The 17559-nt window shown below is 43.9% G+C and overlaps 1 protein-coding gene and 1 long non-coding RNA gene across 3 annotated transcripts in view; one reads left to right on the top strand and one right to left on the bottom strand.

Moving 5' to 3' along the window:
- Window positions 1-17559, bottom strand: part of GTF2I (general transcription factor IIi) — a 108029-nt gene that overhangs the window by 56035 nt on the left and 34435 nt on the right. For both annotated transcript variants that reach the window (XM_023218669.2, XM_023218667.3), the window contains exons 4-8: window positions 10912-11046; window positions 8609-8792; window positions 8406-8434; window positions 2922-2976; window positions 1665-1708 (exon numbers count right to left, since the gene is read on the bottom strand). In XM_023218669.2, the coding sequence (XP_023074437.1) occupies window positions 1665-1708; window positions 2922-2976; window positions 8406-8434; window positions 8609-8792; window positions 10912-11046 (447 nt within the window). The remainder of the gene's footprint in view (window positions 1-1664; window positions 1709-2921; window positions 2977-8405; window positions 8435-8608; window positions 8793-10911; window positions 11047-17559) is intronic.
- Window positions 1-17559, top strand: part of LOC111547040 — a 43912-nt gene that overhangs the window by 21295 nt on the left and 5058 nt on the right. Inside the window, exon 3 of the long non-coding RNA XR_002733009.1 lies at window positions 8659-8829. This is a non-coding gene — a long non-coding RNA (uncharacterized LOC111547040). The remainder of the gene's footprint in view (window positions 1-8658; window positions 8830-17559) is intronic.

Raw genomic sequence — 17559 nt, 5'->3', positions numbered from 1 at the left:
CTTGAACTTCTGACCTCAGGTGATCCACTTGCCTCAGCCTCCCAAAGTGCTGGGATTACAGGCGTGAACCACCGCACCCGGCCAACAATCTTTATGTTAAATTTTCTCTGTTCCAATAACTGATATGGTTTCTCTCTCCTGACTGCACCCTGGCCATAAATGTAAATAAAATCTTATTTGCAGGATAAACTAAGAATATAAAGATGCAAAGTGTAAAAGAGAAAACAGAAACCTATAATGATGCTGATGAGTACATAAAGACAGTTAAATACATGGGGTTTCCCGATTCAGCATGTTTCTTTTTGGAAGCCAACTAAATATTCAGGAGATGAATACATGAATTAAGGGGAAAAATTTGCAAAATGATGATTTTTTTTTTGGCACAATCTACTAAAAACTACACAAAAATGTGAGATTTCCTATGGAGTGAAAATAAAGAAAAAAGAAAAACCTTCTGTAAAACCGGCAAACAGAGTAAAAGACTCAAATACCTTTTCCAAAAAAGGATAATTCAACACTTTTCTTGCAGCACTCCCAAAATACACTTACACACATAAAAGCTCTCATTCACATGCACGCACACATGTTAACGCCCCCTTCCCTCCTCCCCAACAACTCATTCGAGATGCCCTTAGATGGGGTCAAGCGGGGTAGGTGGCTGCCCAGGAAGCATGGCAGAATAAGAAGGCTGACGAAGGGCCAGGGAAGGGGCTGGGGAAGCTGCCGAGGGCCTGGGTAGAGAGAGGGAGATGAGGGGGCCGGCAGGGTGGTGACAGCCCACTAAGGAGCGTTCCGTGTGAATAAGGGGCACAGGGCTGAGCAGCGGGAGGCTTGACGGTGGCACTGGGACACAGAATAACACTGGCGAAATGACGAAATAAATAAATATGCTGAGAACATCTGGGTGCCATGGTTCTAGGACAGAACCGAATTATAAACAGGGGATCAGGCGCACTGGCTCACGCCTGTAATCCCAGGACTTTCGGAGGCTGAGGCGGGCGGATCACTTGAGGTCAGGAGTTCAAGACCAGTCTGGCCAGCCTGGCAAAACCCCGTCTATACTAAAAATACAAAAATTAGCTGGGTGTGATGGCGCATGCCTGTAATCCCAGCTACTCGGGAGGCTGAGGTGGGAGAATCGCTTGAACCCACAGGCAGAGGTTGCAGTGAGCCGAAGTTGCAAGACTGCACTCCAGCATGGGTGACAAAGCAAGACTCCGTCTCAAAAAATAAAGAAACAAATAAATAAGGAATTAAATAGCACTTTTATTTGAGAATTGAAAATGGTCTCCTTGGAGAGTGGAAAATGGGAGTGCAGAGGGAAGGAGGAGACGAAGGTGGCATTCTATTGATTTTTGTAAAAAGCAATACAGAACAGCCGACCTCTTACATTGTATGTCTGTATAACTGGAAAAGAAGACAATACATTTTATCTACAAACATGTGTAACTGGCAAAGAACTCTGCCTACCACTTACTGAGCAAATTACCTTTCTGGGTCTTAATGTGATAACATTAACAAATAGTGTCACAGTTAGAATATATTAGTAGTGACTGCCTCTTTCTTATCAAAACAAAACAATAACTGAGTCAAACTATAACCTTCTACACTAAGGAAAAGTCTTCCTTAATTTCACCATTGATTCTAAAAGCACTAGTACGTACCAGAATCTTCTGTGGGTTCAGTTTTCACTTTGATGGGACCACAACTGCAAGGAGAAGAAAGCCCTGATCAAGCCATGTGCTGGTGACAGTCATTCCCACAACATTCAAAGTCTCTGGGTCTCAAAGTGTAAGATCCCTCCCTTGACCAAGGCAGGTGCCAACCTGACTCAGCTTAAAACTGGCATATTTATTTCTTGCATAAATAAGAGTTATTTGGCTGGATGCAGTGGCTTATGCCTGTAATCCCAACACATTGGGAGGCCGAGGCAGGTGGATCACAAGGTCAGGAGTTCAAGACCAGCCTGGCCAATATGGTGAAACCCTGTCTCTACTAAAAATACAAAAATTAGCCAGGTGTGGTGGCGCTCGCCTATTAGTCCCAGCTACTCAGGAGGCTGAGGCAGAAGAATCGCTTGAACCCAGGAGGCGGAGCTTGCAGTAAGCTGAGATCATGCCACTGCACTCCAGCCTGAGTGACAGAGGGAGACTCTGTCTCCAAAAAAAAAGTTATCAACTGAACTTAGGACTTCAATTTCTATCTATCTTTTGGGGAAAAAAGTACTATAAAATACTACAGAGTAGCATATTAAGAGTTATAGGGCCAGGCGCGGTGGCTCACACCTGTAATCCCAGCACTTTGGGAGGTGGAGGCGGGTGGATCACCTGAGGTCAGGAGTTCAAGACCAGCCTGGCCAACATGGTGAAACCTCGTCTCTACTAAAAATAGAAAAAAAATTAGCCAGGTGTGGTGGCACATGCCTGTAGTCCCTGCTATTTGGGAGGCTGAGGCAGGAGAATCACTTGAACCCGGGGCGGGGGGGGTGGGGGGCGGAGGTGGCAGTGAGCCGAGATCACACCACTTCACCCTAGTCTGGGCAAAAAGAGTAAAATTCCATCTCAAAAAAAAAAAAAAGAGTTATCAACTGAACTTAGTACTTTAATTTCTATCTATCTTTTGGAGAAAACAGTATAATACAATACTACAGAATAGCATATTAACTTCCAAAACTTCCAAATACCACTGTAAGGCCAGTTCACAGTGTGACCAATGCCACCGGCTTTTCCCAGGAACTCTACTATTCAGAAATACCAAGTCAAAGAGGGCATGTTCACAAGATCTCCAAATGATATCCTTACCTATTAAACTTTAAGATGTGTGACATAAGGCCTTTTTAATATTCTAATATTTCAATTATCTAACAACTAAAACTTTTTGAGATGTGGGAGTTAAACAGCAGTAATGAAATTAGGTTTTACCTTCCACCTGGAGATAGTATCGACCTGTCAGCATCTGTTACCATCACACGACCACCTACGTACAAAAAAAATTGGCGTTAATTTTGCAACATTTCAAATATCATACTTCTAAAGCCTTTAAATATAGAATGAATGGGGTAGAACTAGGCTTTGTAGCTCTGGATCACACCAGAACAAACATTGTTTTTCATCCCTCCACCCAACCACACCCTCCTTGAACGACAAAGCTCTATTTTCATCAGTGAGAGAAATGCAGACACATACCATTTGTCTAGTAAGATGGAATATGGAGAATATGACTCTGCTGACGTATAAATGATGATACACATTTTTCTTTTTCTTTTTTTTTTTTAACAGGGTTTTACTCTGTTGCCCAAGCTGGTGTGCAGTGGCATGATCATAGCTCACTGCAGCCCCCAACTCCCGAGAATCAAGCAATCCTCCTACCTCAACCTCCTGAGTAGCTGGGACTACAGGGGCATGCATTACCACTCCCAGCTAATTGTTTTCTATTTTTAGTAGAAATTAGATCTTGCTATGTTGCCCAGGCTGGTCTCGAACTCCTGGACTCAAGGGAGACTCCCACTGTGGTCTCCCAAAGTGCTGAGATTAGGCTGGGCGCGGTGGCTCACACCTGTAATCCCAGCGCTTTGGGAGGATGAGATGGGTAAATTGCTTCAGGTCAGGAGTTCGAAAGCAGCCTGGCCAACATGGTAAAACCCCATCTCTACTAAAAAATATAAAAATTAGCTGGGTGTGGTGGCAGGCACCTGTAATCCCAGTTACTCGGAAGGCAGAGGCAGGAAATTTGCTTGAACCCGGGAGGCGGAGGTTGTAGTGAGCCAAGAACGCGCCACTGAACTCCAGCCTGGGCGACAGAGCAAGACTCCATCTCCAAATAAAAACATACATACATAGATACAAATAATAAAAAAACTTTGAAGTCTGAAATTTAACATAAACATGATAAATATTTCTCCATCTTAAAAGAGATCTACACAAAAATCCTACCACTAACATCATAGCTCATGGTCAAAATGCTTTCCTACTAATATCACAAGGTGATGTCTGCTATTACCAATGCTGTTTGACATTTATATTCTAGCCAGAGCAATAAGAAATAAGAGGCACTTAGATTGCAAAGGAAGTGGTAAATTGTCTTGATTCTCACACAACATGATCTCCTACATAGAAAGTCCAGAAATAAACATAGGGTTAAATGACTTTCAAGAAAGATGACAAGGATATCCCAAGGGAAAGGACGGTCTTTTCAGCAAATTGTCCTGGAATCAAAGAATATCCACGTGCAAAAAGATGAGTTTACACCCTTACCTTGTACAATATACAAAAATGATGTCAAAATGAACCATAGATCTAAATGTAAGAGCCAAAGCTATAAGGCTTGTGGTAGAAAACATAGAAGTCAAATCTTCAGGCCTTTGGGTTATGCAATGGTTTCTTAAATATGAAGTCAAAAGCATAAGTGAGGGCCGGGCGCAGTGGCTCACGTCTGTAATCCCAGCACTTTGGGAGACCGAGGTGGGCAGATCACCTGAGGTCTGGAGTTTGAGAACAGCCTGAGCATGGCCAGGCGCGGTGGCTCAAGCCTGTAATCCCAGCACTTCGGGAGGCCGAGATGGGCGGATCACAAGGTCAGGAGATCAAGACCATCCTGGCAAACACGGTGAAACCCCGTCTCTACTAAAAATATACAAAAAACTAGCTGGGCGTGGTGGCGGGTGCCTGTAATCCCAGCCACTTGGGAGGCTGAGGCAGGAGAATGGCATGAACCCGGGAGGCGGAGCTTGCAGTGAGCTGAGATCCGGCCACTGCACTCCAGCCTGGGCGACAGAGCGAGACTCCGTCTCAAAAAAAAAAAAAAAAAAAGAGAACAGCCTGAGCAATATGGTGACACCCCATCTCCACTAAAAATTCAAAAGTTATCCGGGCATGGTGGCGGGTGCCTGTAGTCCCAGTTACTCAGGAGGCTGAGACAGGAGAATTGCTTGAACCCGGGAGGTGGAGGTTGCAGTGAGCTGAGATCACGCCACTGCACTCCAGCCTGGGTGACACAGTGAGACTCTGTCTCAAAAACAACAACAACAACAACAACAACAAAAGCATAATTGACAAAAGAATAAACTGGTTTTTATCAAAATTTAAAATGTTTCTGCCTCAAAGGATACTACCAAGCAGGTGAAAAATACAAGTTATACAGTAAGAATAATGTAGATTTATTAGAATTGGAGAAAATATTCCCAAATCCTGTACTCCAGCCTGGATAACAGAGTGACACCATCGCAAAAAGAAAAAAAAAAAAAAAAATTTAACAAATCATCAATTAGGGACTTATATCAAGACTATATAAAAAACTCTTAAGACTCAATAATAGTAAGACAGATAAACCCAATTTTTAAATGGGAAAAGGACCTAAAAGGACCTAAATAGATATTTATCAAAAAAAATGTATGGATGACCAATAAGCACAATGAAAGATAACACAAGCCTGTAATCCCAGCACTTTGGGAGGCCGACACAAGTGGATCACTTGGGCTCAGAAGTTCCAGACCAGCCTGGCCAACACGCAAAAGCTTGTCTCTACCAAAAAAGGTTCAGAAATGAGCTGGGTATGGTGGCGCATGCCTGTAGTCCTAGCTACTGAGAAGCTAAGGCAGCAGGATTGCTTGAGCCTGGGAGGTTGAGGCTATACTGAGCTGAGATGGCACCACTACACTCTAGCCTGGGCAACAGAGTGAGACCCTGTCTCAAAAAAAAAAGGTAAAAGATAACACAACATCAACAATCACTAGAGAAATTTTAAAAAATCAAACAAAAATGAGATACCATGTCACACCTATTACAATGGCTAAAATCAAGAAGTAAGTTGGCAGAAATGTGGCGGGTAACCCTCCTATCCTGCTGCTAGAATATAACATGGTATAGCCACCTTGGAAAACAGCTTGTCAGTTTCTTCAAAGTTCAGTAGCAAGGTGCGATGGCTCACGCCTGTAATCTCAGCACTCTGGGAGGCCTCCCTTGATCATGAGGTCAAGAGATTGAGACCATCCTGGCCAACATGGTGAAACCCCATCTCTACTAAAAATACAAAAATTAGCCAGGCATGGTGGCGTGTGCCTGTAATCCCAGCTACTCGGGAGGCTGAGGCAGGTGAATCTCTTGAACCCAGGAGGCAGAGGTTGCAGTGAGCCACCAAGATCGTGCCACTGCACTCCAACCTGGTGACAGAGCGAGACTTCGTCTCATTTAGAAAAAAAAAAAAAAAAAAAAACAGGCCGGGCACGGTGGCTCACGCCTATAATCCCAGCACTTTGGGAGGCCGAGACGGGCGGATCACAGGTCAGGAGATCGAGACCATCCTGGCTAACACTGTGAAACCTCGTCTCTACTCAAAAAATACAAAAATTAGCCAGGCGCGGTGGCGGGTGCCTGTAGTCCCAGCTACACGGGAGGCTGCAGGAGAATGGCGTGAACCTGGGAGGTGGAGCTTGTAGTGAGTGGAGATTGCACCACTGCACTCCAGCCTGGGTGACAGAGAGAGACTCTGTCTCAAAAAAAAAAAAAAACTTCAGTATAAATTTACCCTATTCCTAGTAATTGCACTCCTATGTAAATCCAAGAGATATCAAGGAATATGTCTACACAAAAACTTGCTCAAGTATGTTCACTGTAACATTATTCCCAATACCCAAAGGTAGAAACAACCAAAATATCTATAAACTAATGATTGGATCAACAGGCGGTATATGTTCCTGTCATAGAATAATTAGTGCTCAGCAATAAAAAGAAACTACAGATACACCCATCAAGCTCGATGAGCCTCGAGTGAATGATGCTCAGTGTAAAAAGCTCATTTCAATAGGATACATACTACATATTCCATTTCTACAACATTCATGAAATAACAGAAATAGGGATGATGAAAGCATCCCAAAATTAGACTGTGATGATAGGTGAAAAACCCTTAAAAACATTTTAAGACTGCAAATCTACTATTAGTGAATTATATACTTAAGACACGTGAATTCGGCTGGGCGCGGTGGCGCACGCCTGTAATCCCAGCACTTTGGGAGGCCAGGGCAAGCAGATCATTTGAGGTCAGGAGTTCGAGACTATCCTGGCTAACATGGTAAAACCCCAATCTCTACTAAAAATACAAAAAAAAAAATCAGTCAGGCGTGGTGGCGCACGCCTGTAATCCCAGCTACTCTGGAGGCTGAGGCAGAAAAATCACTTGAACCTGCGAGGCGGAGGCTGCAGCGAGCCGAGATCACACCACTGCACTCCAGCCTTGGCAACAGAGCAAGACTCCGTCTCAAAAAGATAATAATAAAATAAGACAAGTGAATTTTATGGTGTATTAATTATACCTCAATAAATCTGCTAAAAAATTAATCTTTTCACCACAATGAGAATAAAACAAAGGTTAATAGAAATACAATGTGTGTGTTTATGTATATATAATTTTTTCCTTTCATCCTTACATGGTTAAGAGTATTCCAATGATACTGGTTATTTACTTCCGCAAGTCTCAAATAAACCTGGCTCTAAAGGGTACCACTCTTTATCCTGTTTTGCCTTCAAATGAAATGGCTAAACTTCCCTAAAGGAAGCTGAAATCCTCATCATTCTTCAAGGGTCCATAGAAGTGCTCTCTTCCTCATGAACTCTTCCCTGAACTATAAAGGAACCCAACCTCCAATAACATCCACAGCCCTTTCTCAGAACCATTCTTGCAGTAGGGATGTGATGCTTCCGCCATGTTCACTTTACAGACTTTTCTCTCTTCCGTGAGACTCTCAGCTCTCTAAAGTTGTAATGCTGATACACAGCTGCGTATCCCCTCCCCACCCAATGCTGTGCCCAACAATGCCTTGCCTAGTCAATGACATTAGGTCAATTAAATCCTACTTATAATTCTGCTAAGTGAGGGCAGACATACGATCTTCTATAGAAAACAAGCAGCGGAGCTGAAAACAAAAAAACAGCCGGGCGCGGTGGCTCACGCCTGTAATCCCAGAAATTTGGGAGGCTGAGGTGGGTGGATCATGAGGTCAGGAGTTCAAAACCAGCCTGGCCAAGATGGTGAAACCCTGTCTCTACTAAAAATACAAAAATTAGCCGGGCGTGGTGGTGAGCACCTATAACCCCAGCTACTCAGGAGGCTGAGGCAGAGAATTGCTTGAACCCGGGAGGCGGAGGTTGCAGTGAGCTGAGATTGAGCCATTGCACTCCCGCCTAGGCAACAGAGCAAGACTCCATCTCAAAAAAAAGAAAACAAAACAACAAGTCTCCACTTTTTTAGCTCAATGAACCTTTCGTGGATTATATAAACATCTGAACAGCCCATCCAAAAATGTCTGACATCATATTCTCAAAGAAAATAAAACAGAAACCATTGAAGTGTATTAAAATCTAGCAAAATGGAGGCCAGACAGCTATCAAGGAAGTGAATCTCTTACTTACCTAGATGCTTCTTTGGCTCTAAGAAAGGTCTGCATTAAAACAAAACAAAACAAAACTCCAATGAATACACAAAATTATTGTAGCACATACATTTAAATGACTTCTGTGTTAAATATGAATTTTAAAAATATATTAACATAAGCTGAATATTCAAATTTATATGAATCAACTGTTGATGGCTACAAAGGAAGAAAGCGCTTCACCTCTTAATGATGAATGAAATCCCTGCTTTGTTCTCCAAAATCCATTTCAGGGTTGCAAGATCATAGTTCTCGGGGTGTTTAAAGGCAACGCCTTCCGGAAGCCCCTGCACTACCACAGCCGACTGGTCTCGCAGCATCTTCTCATATGGTACAGGTACCACTGTGGATTTGCCTAAAGCTTTCCCTGGGGGAGGTGAAAAGCAGATGAACATCATTCAATGGTAAGATTAAAAAACGAAATCATCGCTAACTTATTGTGGGTTAATAAGGACATCCAAGATTTCTTATGTGATTTCTTTTTTTTTTTTTGAGACGGAGTCTTGCTCTGTCGGCCTGGGCTGGAGTGCAGTGGCCGGATCTCAGCTCACTGCAAGCTCCGCCTCCTGGGTTCACGCCATTCTTCTGCCTCAGCCTCCCGAGTAGCTGGGACTACAGGCGCCTGCTACCTCGCCCGGCTAGTTTTTTGTATTTTTTTTTTTAGTAGAGACGGGGTTTCACCATGTTAGCCAGGATGGTCTCGATCTCCTGACCTCGTGATCCGCCCATCTCGGCCTCCCAAAGTGCTGGGATTACAGGCTTAAGCCACCGCGCCTGGCCTGTGATTTCAAAATTAATTAATGCTACAGCATTCTAGCTCCCCATGTCAGCAGAAGGTCTAAACCTGAAACAGATCCAAAGGGCCAAAATGAAAAGTAGATAAAATATTTTACTTTAAAAACTACACAGAGAGAGCAATGGCTGGTTTCTTGCACTATTGCCTTTCTTGAAGATGGTCCCATCCTGGCATATTCTCAGGTACAATTTGGCCTCAGAATATAGAAGCCCAGCACATCCAACCACTACCATAAAGTACCAGGGATATTTCAGCTAATATTCTCATTGAAAACTTACCAGGTAAACACAAGCTTCCCATTCACAAATGAGTATATACTGTCAACCTGTTGGGCAGCGAGCCTCACACATACTGAAAATCCCATTCCAGAGAATTGATTTTCACCTATGACCCCACAGTAAAACCTCAATCTCCTCCTTTGACTGTTTTCATGTAAGAGCTTTGTTTTATGATGGGACAAGAGTAACAAAAGGTGGCTTTGCAGGGAATTGGAGAGATGAGTATGCATATTAGAAAGAAACAGCTAGGCTGGGCATGGTGGCTCACGACTGTAATCCCAGCACTTTGGGAGGCCAAGGTGGGCGGATCACCTGAGGTCAGGAGTTCGAGACCAGACTGGCCAATGTGGTGAAACCCCATCTCTACTAAAATTTAATACAAAAATTAGCCGGGCATGGTGCCAGACACCTGTAATCCCAGTTACTTGGGGGACTGAGGCAAGAGAATCACTTGAACCTGGGAGGCGGAGGTTGCAGTGAGCCGACATCGTGCCATTGCACTCCAGCCTGGGTGACAGAGTGAGACTCCATCTCAAAAAAAGAAAGAAAGAAAGAAAGAAACAGCTCTACTGGTGACATTTCTTCCTGGGTTCCTTCAAAATGGAAGTGGAAGAAAGTAAGGTTATTGCAGGGCTGGGCACGGTGGCTATGGCCGGGCGCAGTGACTACTAGGGCCAGGCGCGGTGGCTCACACCTGTAATCCCAGCACTTTGGGAGGCCGAGGCAGGCGGATCATGAGGTCAGGAGAAACCTCGTCTCTATTAAACAGTGAAACCCCGTCTCTATTAAAAATACAAAAAAAAAAAAATTAGCCGGGTGTAGTGGTGGGCATCTATAGTCCCAGCTACTTGGGAGGCTGAGGCAGGAGAATGGCGTGAATCCGGGAGGTGAAGCTTGCAGTCAGCCGAGATCGCGCCACTGCACTCCAGCCTGGGTGACAGAGTGAGACTCCGTCTCAAAACAAAACAAAACAAAACAAAAAAAAGAAAGTAAGGTTATTTATTGCTAATCCATTCAATCAGTGAAAATGTGTGTCTTTTTTTTTGAGACGGAGTCTCGCTCTGTCGCCCAGGCTGGGGTGCAGTGGCCGGATCTCAGCTCACTGCAAGCTCCGCCGCCCGGGTTCACGCCATTCTCCTGCCTCAGCCTCCCAAGTAGCTGGGACTATAGGTGCCCGCCACCTCACCCGGCTAGTTTTTTGTATTTTTCAGTAGAGACGGGGTTTCACCGTGTTAGCCAGGATGGTCTCGATCTCCTGACCTCGTGATCCGCCCGTCTCGGCCTCCCAAAGTGCTGGGATTACAGGCTTGAGCCACCGCGCCCAGCCTATAATTTTCAAATCAATTAATCTCCCCATTTAGAAAACTCAATTATATAATATATCTTTTCGAAAAATTAAGTATTGTTTTTACCATAGCAAAAGCAGAAATAGTCCTCAACTGTTTTTCTGAGTGTTTCAATTTCTACAGCATCTACACTCATCCGATTTGCCTGGGTTGTAGATTTCATTTTATGCATCTCTGCAGCTTTTTCTTCTTCTTCAACACCTGTAAAAAACAATAATAATAATAAAAAGATCCATATCCACTACCTTAATATTTGTTTTTTAGTAAAAATCGTTTTCCTGTATTCTGACAGGGAAAACTATTTTTAGAATGTATTCTAACAGGAAAAAATATTCCTTAAGTATTCTTTAACATTTATTAGTCATTTGCGATTTGTTATAAAAGCAAAAAAGAGGCCAAGCCCAAGGGCTCAAGCCTGTAATCCCATCACCTTGGGAGGCTGAAGCAGGAGGATTGCTTGAGCCCAGGAGTTCAAGACTAGCTTTGGCAACATAACAAGGACCCGTCTCTGCAAAAAAATGAAAATAGCCAGGTATAGTGGTGCGTGGCTGCAGTCCTAGCTGTTTGGGGGCTGAAGTGATTGCCTGAGCCTAGAAGTTTAAGGCTGCAGTGAGCTATGACTGGGCCAAGAACATACCACTGCACTCCAGCCAAATTGACAGAGAGAGACTGTCTCATAAATTTAAAAAAAGAGAAAACAAAAAAAAAAGGCCAGGTGCGGCTCACGCCTATAATCCCAGCACTTTGGGAGGCCGAGGCGGGCAGATCACAAGGTCAAGAGATCGAGAGCATCCTGGCCAACATGGTGAAACCCCATCTCTACTAAAAATACAAAAATTAGCTGGGCGTGGTGGCACACACCTGTAGTCTCAGCTACTTGGGAGGCTGAGGCAGGAGAATTGCTTGAATCCGGGAGGTGGAGGGTGCAGTGAGCCGAGATTGCACCACTGCACTCCAGCCTGGTGACAGAGTGAGACTCTGTCTCAAAAAAATAAAAAATAAAAGGCAGGGAGACAGAGATTTAAAAGGGGACTTTTCAAATAAAAATCTAAAATACATAAATGAGATGAATGAAAGTAATATGAAATGGTGACTATCTCTGAAATAAGTGTAGCTATAGCTAAAAATACTACATACTAGTACCCTTGTACTAGTTTTAAAAAGAAAATTTGTATTGGCTACAAATTTAAATGAGAAGATTATCAACACAAAAAAATTATAGGCTTACAAAGTCTAGCAGGATAACAAATAGATACAAGTAGCACTTGAAACGTGGCTGGTCCAAATTCAAATGTTTCATGAGTGTACAATACACAATGGATTTTGAAGACTTAGTACAAAAAAAGTATGACAAATAACCCATTAATTTTTTTTTTTTTTTTTGGAGACAGAGTCTTGCTCTGTCACCAGGCTGGAGTGCAGTGGCACGATCTCAGCTCACTGCAATCTCCGCCTCCCAGGTTCAAGCGATTCTCCTGCCTCAGCCTCCCTAGTAGCTGGGATTACAGGTGTGCACCACCACTCCTAGCTAATTTTTGTTATTTTTAGTAAAGACGGGGTTTCACCATGTTGGCCAGATAGTCTCAGTCTCCTGACCTCATGATTCACCCACCTCTGCCTCCCAAAGTGCTGGGATTATAGGTATAAACCACTGCACCCAGCCCATTAATAATTTTTAAATTGATTACATTTGAAATATTTTAGATAAGTTAAAGTATTACCAGTAAAATGAATTTCACTTGTTTTTCTTTATTCTTCTTTAATGTTGTAACTAGAAAGTTTTAAATTATGTGAGTAACTCACATGACACTTTTTTTCTGCTGAACAACGCTTTTCTAAATCTCAGAAAAGGGCTCAGAATTCTCCTGAAGAATTTCTGTGATTGCCTCATAAACCTATTGATTATGTTCCAGAAGACCAGTAATTGCTCTTTATCTGCAAAGTACTTTATACAAACAAGTAAGAGGTACTTGAGAATTAGGCTGGATGCAGTGGTTCATGCCTGTAATCCCAGAACTTTGGGAGGCCAAGGAGGGCAGATCACCTGAGGTCAGGAGTTTAAGATCAGCCTGGCCAACATGGTGAAATCCCATCTCTACTAAAAAAAAAAAAACACACACACACAAAAATTAGCCAGGTGTAGTGGCACATATCTATAATCCCAGCTACTTGGGAGGCTGAGGCAGGAGACTTGCTTGAACCTGGGAGGCACAAGTTGCAATAAGCCAAGATCGCCCCACTGCACCCCGGCCTGGGCGATAGTGAGACCCTGTCTCAAAAAAAAGAGAAAAAGGAGAATTTTTTTAAAAAGAGAGAGAGAGAAAAAGGAGAATTACAGAAACCATTCTCCATGGATCAAATTATTAACAATGAGGCCGGTCATGGTGGCTCATGCCAGTAATCCCAGCACTATGGGAGGACAAGGTGGGTGGATCACTTGAGGTCAGGATTTTGAGACCAGCCTGACCAACATGGTAAAACCCTACTACTAAAAATACAAAAATTAGCTGGGCGTGCCTGTAGTCCCAGCTGCTCGGGAGGCTGAGACAGGAGAATCGCTTGAACCTGGGAGGCAGAGGTTGCAGTGAGCCAAGATCACGCCACTGTCTGGGTGACAGATCGAGACTCCTTCTCAAAAATAAAAATTAAAAAATTAAAAAATAAAAAAATAAATTATTAGCAATGAAAACAAAGTATGAATACTGATGGACAGTGACCACAGCTTGCAACTGAGGACAGCGCCCTAATGCTTACTTCTAACCAGTGAAGAACCATGTGAACCAGGCAGGACAGGGAAGGGGAGAATATGCACAGCTGCGGGCGGGCTTATGGTATCGGTGGGGCAGATGGCAGCTGATACACACGCAATCAAAACAGCATTATTAGTATAAAGAAACACAGAAATATAATCAATGCCTGAACATTTCTCAACATTATCATATTGACAACATTTTAAAAACAGGTTACTAACATAAAGCTTAGAAGATTATAGCATGGGGGTGGGGGACGAGGGAGGAATACAGTGGCAGGGGATGGTTTTTAAAAGAAATTAAAAATACAATTGGGAATTAAAATGCGTGAATCAACAAAACTTTTTGTTCACTAATCATTTGCTGAATGTATCCCAATTTAATCTAAACTGACATCAGAAGTTTCACTTTAGACCTCAGTGGCATACAGGCATCTGCAGGAGATACTGTAGGTTGAATTCCAGACCACCACAATAACACAAGTATAAAGTAAGGTCACACAAATGTTTTGGTTTCCCAATGCATATAAAAGTTACATTGACTCTTGCTTTCCTGAAAGATCTCTCTGTAGTATGACGCTATTTGATAGCATTTTACCCAGAGTAGAACTTGTTTCAAAATTGGAGTCAATCCTCTGAAACCCTGCCATTGCTTTATGAACTAAGTTTATGTCATACTCTAAATCCTTTGTTATCATTTCAACAATGTTCGCGGAGGTTGCAGTGGGCTGAGATTGTGCCATTGCACTCCAGCCTGGGCAACAAGAGCGAAACTCTGTTTCAAAAAATACATAAATAAATAAATAAATAAATAAATAAATAAATAAATAAATAAAAATGGCATGCATCTCCTTATACACTTTCATCAGGACTCTGTGAGTGATTACGAGCAGTCATATTTTGAAAGCAATCTTTTTTTCTGAGCAGTAGGTCTCAAAAGTGGGCTTAAAACATTCAGTGAACAACACTATCAAGAGATATGCTGTCATCCAGGCTTTATTGTTCTATCAAGAGAGCACAGGCAGAGCAGATTTAGTGTAACTCTGCGGGACTCCAGGATTTTCAGCATGGTTAATGAGCGTGGCTTCAAAGTAACCAGCAGCATTAGCCCCTCACAAGAGATTCTGTCTGTCCTTTGAAGCTTTGAAGCCAGAAATGGATTTCTCTCTAGCTAGCAAAGTCCTAGACAGTATCTTCTAATATAAGGCTGTTGTGTCTACATTGAAAATCTGTTTTGTGAGTGTAGCCGTCTTCATGAATTATCTCAGCTAGATCTTCTAAAGAACTTGCTGCAGTTTCTATATCAAGCTACTTGCTGCTTCACCTTGCACTTTTATACTTTTTATGTTATAGAGACTGTGTCTTTCCTTTTTTTTTTTTCTGAGACACAAGTCTCAAGAGTCCAAGCTGGAGTGCGATGGCGCAATCTCAGCTCACCGCAACCTCCGCCTCCTAAGCTCAAGCAATTCTTGTACCTCAGCCTCCAGAGTAGCTGGGACTACAGGTGCACGCCACCAGGCCTGGCTAATGTTTTGTATTTTAGAAGAGACGGGGTTTCACCAGGGTGCCTAGGGTGGTCTTGAACTCCTGAGCTCAGGCGATCCACTCGCCTTTGCCTCCCAAAGTGCTGGGATTACAGGCGCGAGCCACCACTCCCAGGCGACTGTGTCTTTCCTTAAACCTCATGAGTCAACCTCTGCTAGCTTCCAACTTTTCTTCTGCAGCTTCCTCACCCATCTCAGCCTTCACAGAATTGAAGCGAGTTAGGGCCTTGCTCTGGATTACGCTGTGGCTTAAGGGAATGTTGTGGATGGTTTGATCTTCTATCCAGACCATTCAAATTTTCTTCCTGTCAGCAATAAGCTGTTTTGCTTTATCATTTGCATGTTCACTGGGGCAGCACTTTTCATTTCCTTCGAGAACTTTTCCTATACATTCTTCACCTGGCTAACTGTTCAGCCTAGCTTTCAGCCTACCTCACCTGCTGACATGCCTTCCTCACTAAGCTTCATCATTTCTGCTTTTGATATAAAGTGAGCAGCCTGCAACTCTTCCTTTCATTTGAACACTCAGAGGCCACTATAGGGCTATTAATGGGCCTAATTTCTTTTTCTTTTCTTTCTTTTTTTTTGTTGAGACGGAGTCTCACTCTGTCACCCAGGCTGGAGTGCAGTGGCACGATCTTGGCTTACTGCAACCTCCGCCTCCCAGGTTCAAGTGATTCTCCTGCCTCCCGAATAGCTGGGACTACACGTGCGTGCCACCACACCCAGCTAATTTTTGTATTTTTAGTAGAGACGGGATTTCACCATGTTGGCCAGGATGGTCTCAATCTCTTGACCTCCTGGTCCACCCATCTCGGCCTCCCAAAGTGCTGGGATTACAGGTGTGAGCCACCACGACTGGCCAGCCTCATTTCAATATTGTGTCTCAGGGACCAGGGAGGCTTGAGGAGAGGGAATGATGGGGGACCAGGCGATTAGTGAAGCAGTCAGAACACATATTTACCAATTAGGTTTGCCATCTTATATGCGCGCATTTGAGGACTCCCAATACAATAGTAACATCGAAGATCACTGATCTCAATACCTTGAACCAAGGAGGCAGACGCTGCAGTGAGCCGAGATCGCACCACTGCAGTCCAGCCAAGGTGACAGAGTGAGCCTCCCTCTCAAAAAAAAAAAAAAAAAAAAAAAGGCCGGGTGTGGTGGCTCACGCCTGTAATCCCAGCACTTTGGGAGGCCAAGGCGGGTGGATCACGAGGTCAGGAGATCGAGAACATCCTGGCTAACACGGTGAAACCTCATCTCTACTAAAAAATATAAAAAATTAGCCGGGCGAGATAGCGGGCGCCTGTAGTCCCAGCTACTCGCTACTCCGGAGGCTGAGGCAGAAGGATGGCATGAACCCAAGAGGTGGAGGTTGCAGTGAGCCGAGATCACGCCACTGCACTTCAGCCTGGGTGACAGAGCAAGACACTGTCTCAAAAAGAAAAAAAAAATCTACCACAGCGGAAGCAATAGTAATGAAAAAGTCTGAACTAGTGCTATGCCAAGAGTTAACAAAATGTGACATAGAGAACGAAGTGGGTACATGCTGCCAGAAAAACGGCACCAACAGACTTGACAAAAGGTTGCCACAAATATTCAATTTATGCAAACCGCAGTATCTGCCAGGCACAAAAAAAAAATGATGTATGCCCAGTCGGGCGCAGTGGCTCACTCCTGTAATCCCAGCACTTTGGGAGACCAAGGCGGGCAGATCACCTGAGGTCGGGAGTTCGAGACCAGCCTGACCAACATGGAGAAACTCCGTCTCCACCAAAAATACAAAATTAGCCGGGCGTGCTGGAGCATGCCTGTAATCCCAGCTACTCAGGAGGCTGAGGCAGGAAATCACTTGAACCCAAGAGGCGGAGGTTGCGGTGAGCCGAGATCGTACCATTGCACTCCAGCCTAGGCAACAAGAGCAAAACTCCATCTCAAAAAAACAAAAACAACAGCAAAAAAAAAAATGAGGTATGCTTATATATATTATGTGCCTATAGATACCCTAGCTTTTTTGTTCCCTTTCCATGTTTTTAAGAAAATGCTGTATCAGGCTGGGCGCAGTGGCTCACGCCTGTAATCCCAGCACTTTGGGAGGCCAAGGCAGGCGGATCATGAGGTCAGGAGATCAAGACCATCTGGGCTAACAAGGTGGAAACCCCGTCTCTAATAAAAATATAAAAAATTAGCCAGGGCCGGGCGCGGTGGCTCAAGCCTGTAATCCCAGCACTTTGGGAGGCCGAGATGGGCGGATCACAAGGTCAGGAGATCGAGACCATCCTGGCTAACCCGGTGAAACCCCGTCTCTACTAAAAAATATACAAAAAACTAGCCGGGCGAGGTGGCGGGCGCCTGTAGTCCCAGCTACTCAGGAGGCTGAGGCAGGAGAATGGCGTAAACCCGGGAGGCGGAGCTTGC

This window comes from Piliocolobus tephrosceles, chromosome 8 (assembly GCF_002776525.5).
Source record: "Piliocolobus tephrosceles isolate RC106 chromosome 8, ASM277652v3, whole genome shotgun sequence".
In the NCBI taxonomy this organism is placed as follows: domain Eukaryota; kingdom Metazoa; phylum Chordata; class Mammalia; order Primates; family Cercopithecidae; genus Piliocolobus; species Piliocolobus tephrosceles.
This window is presented reverse-complemented; position numbering and strand designations above follow the sequence as displayed.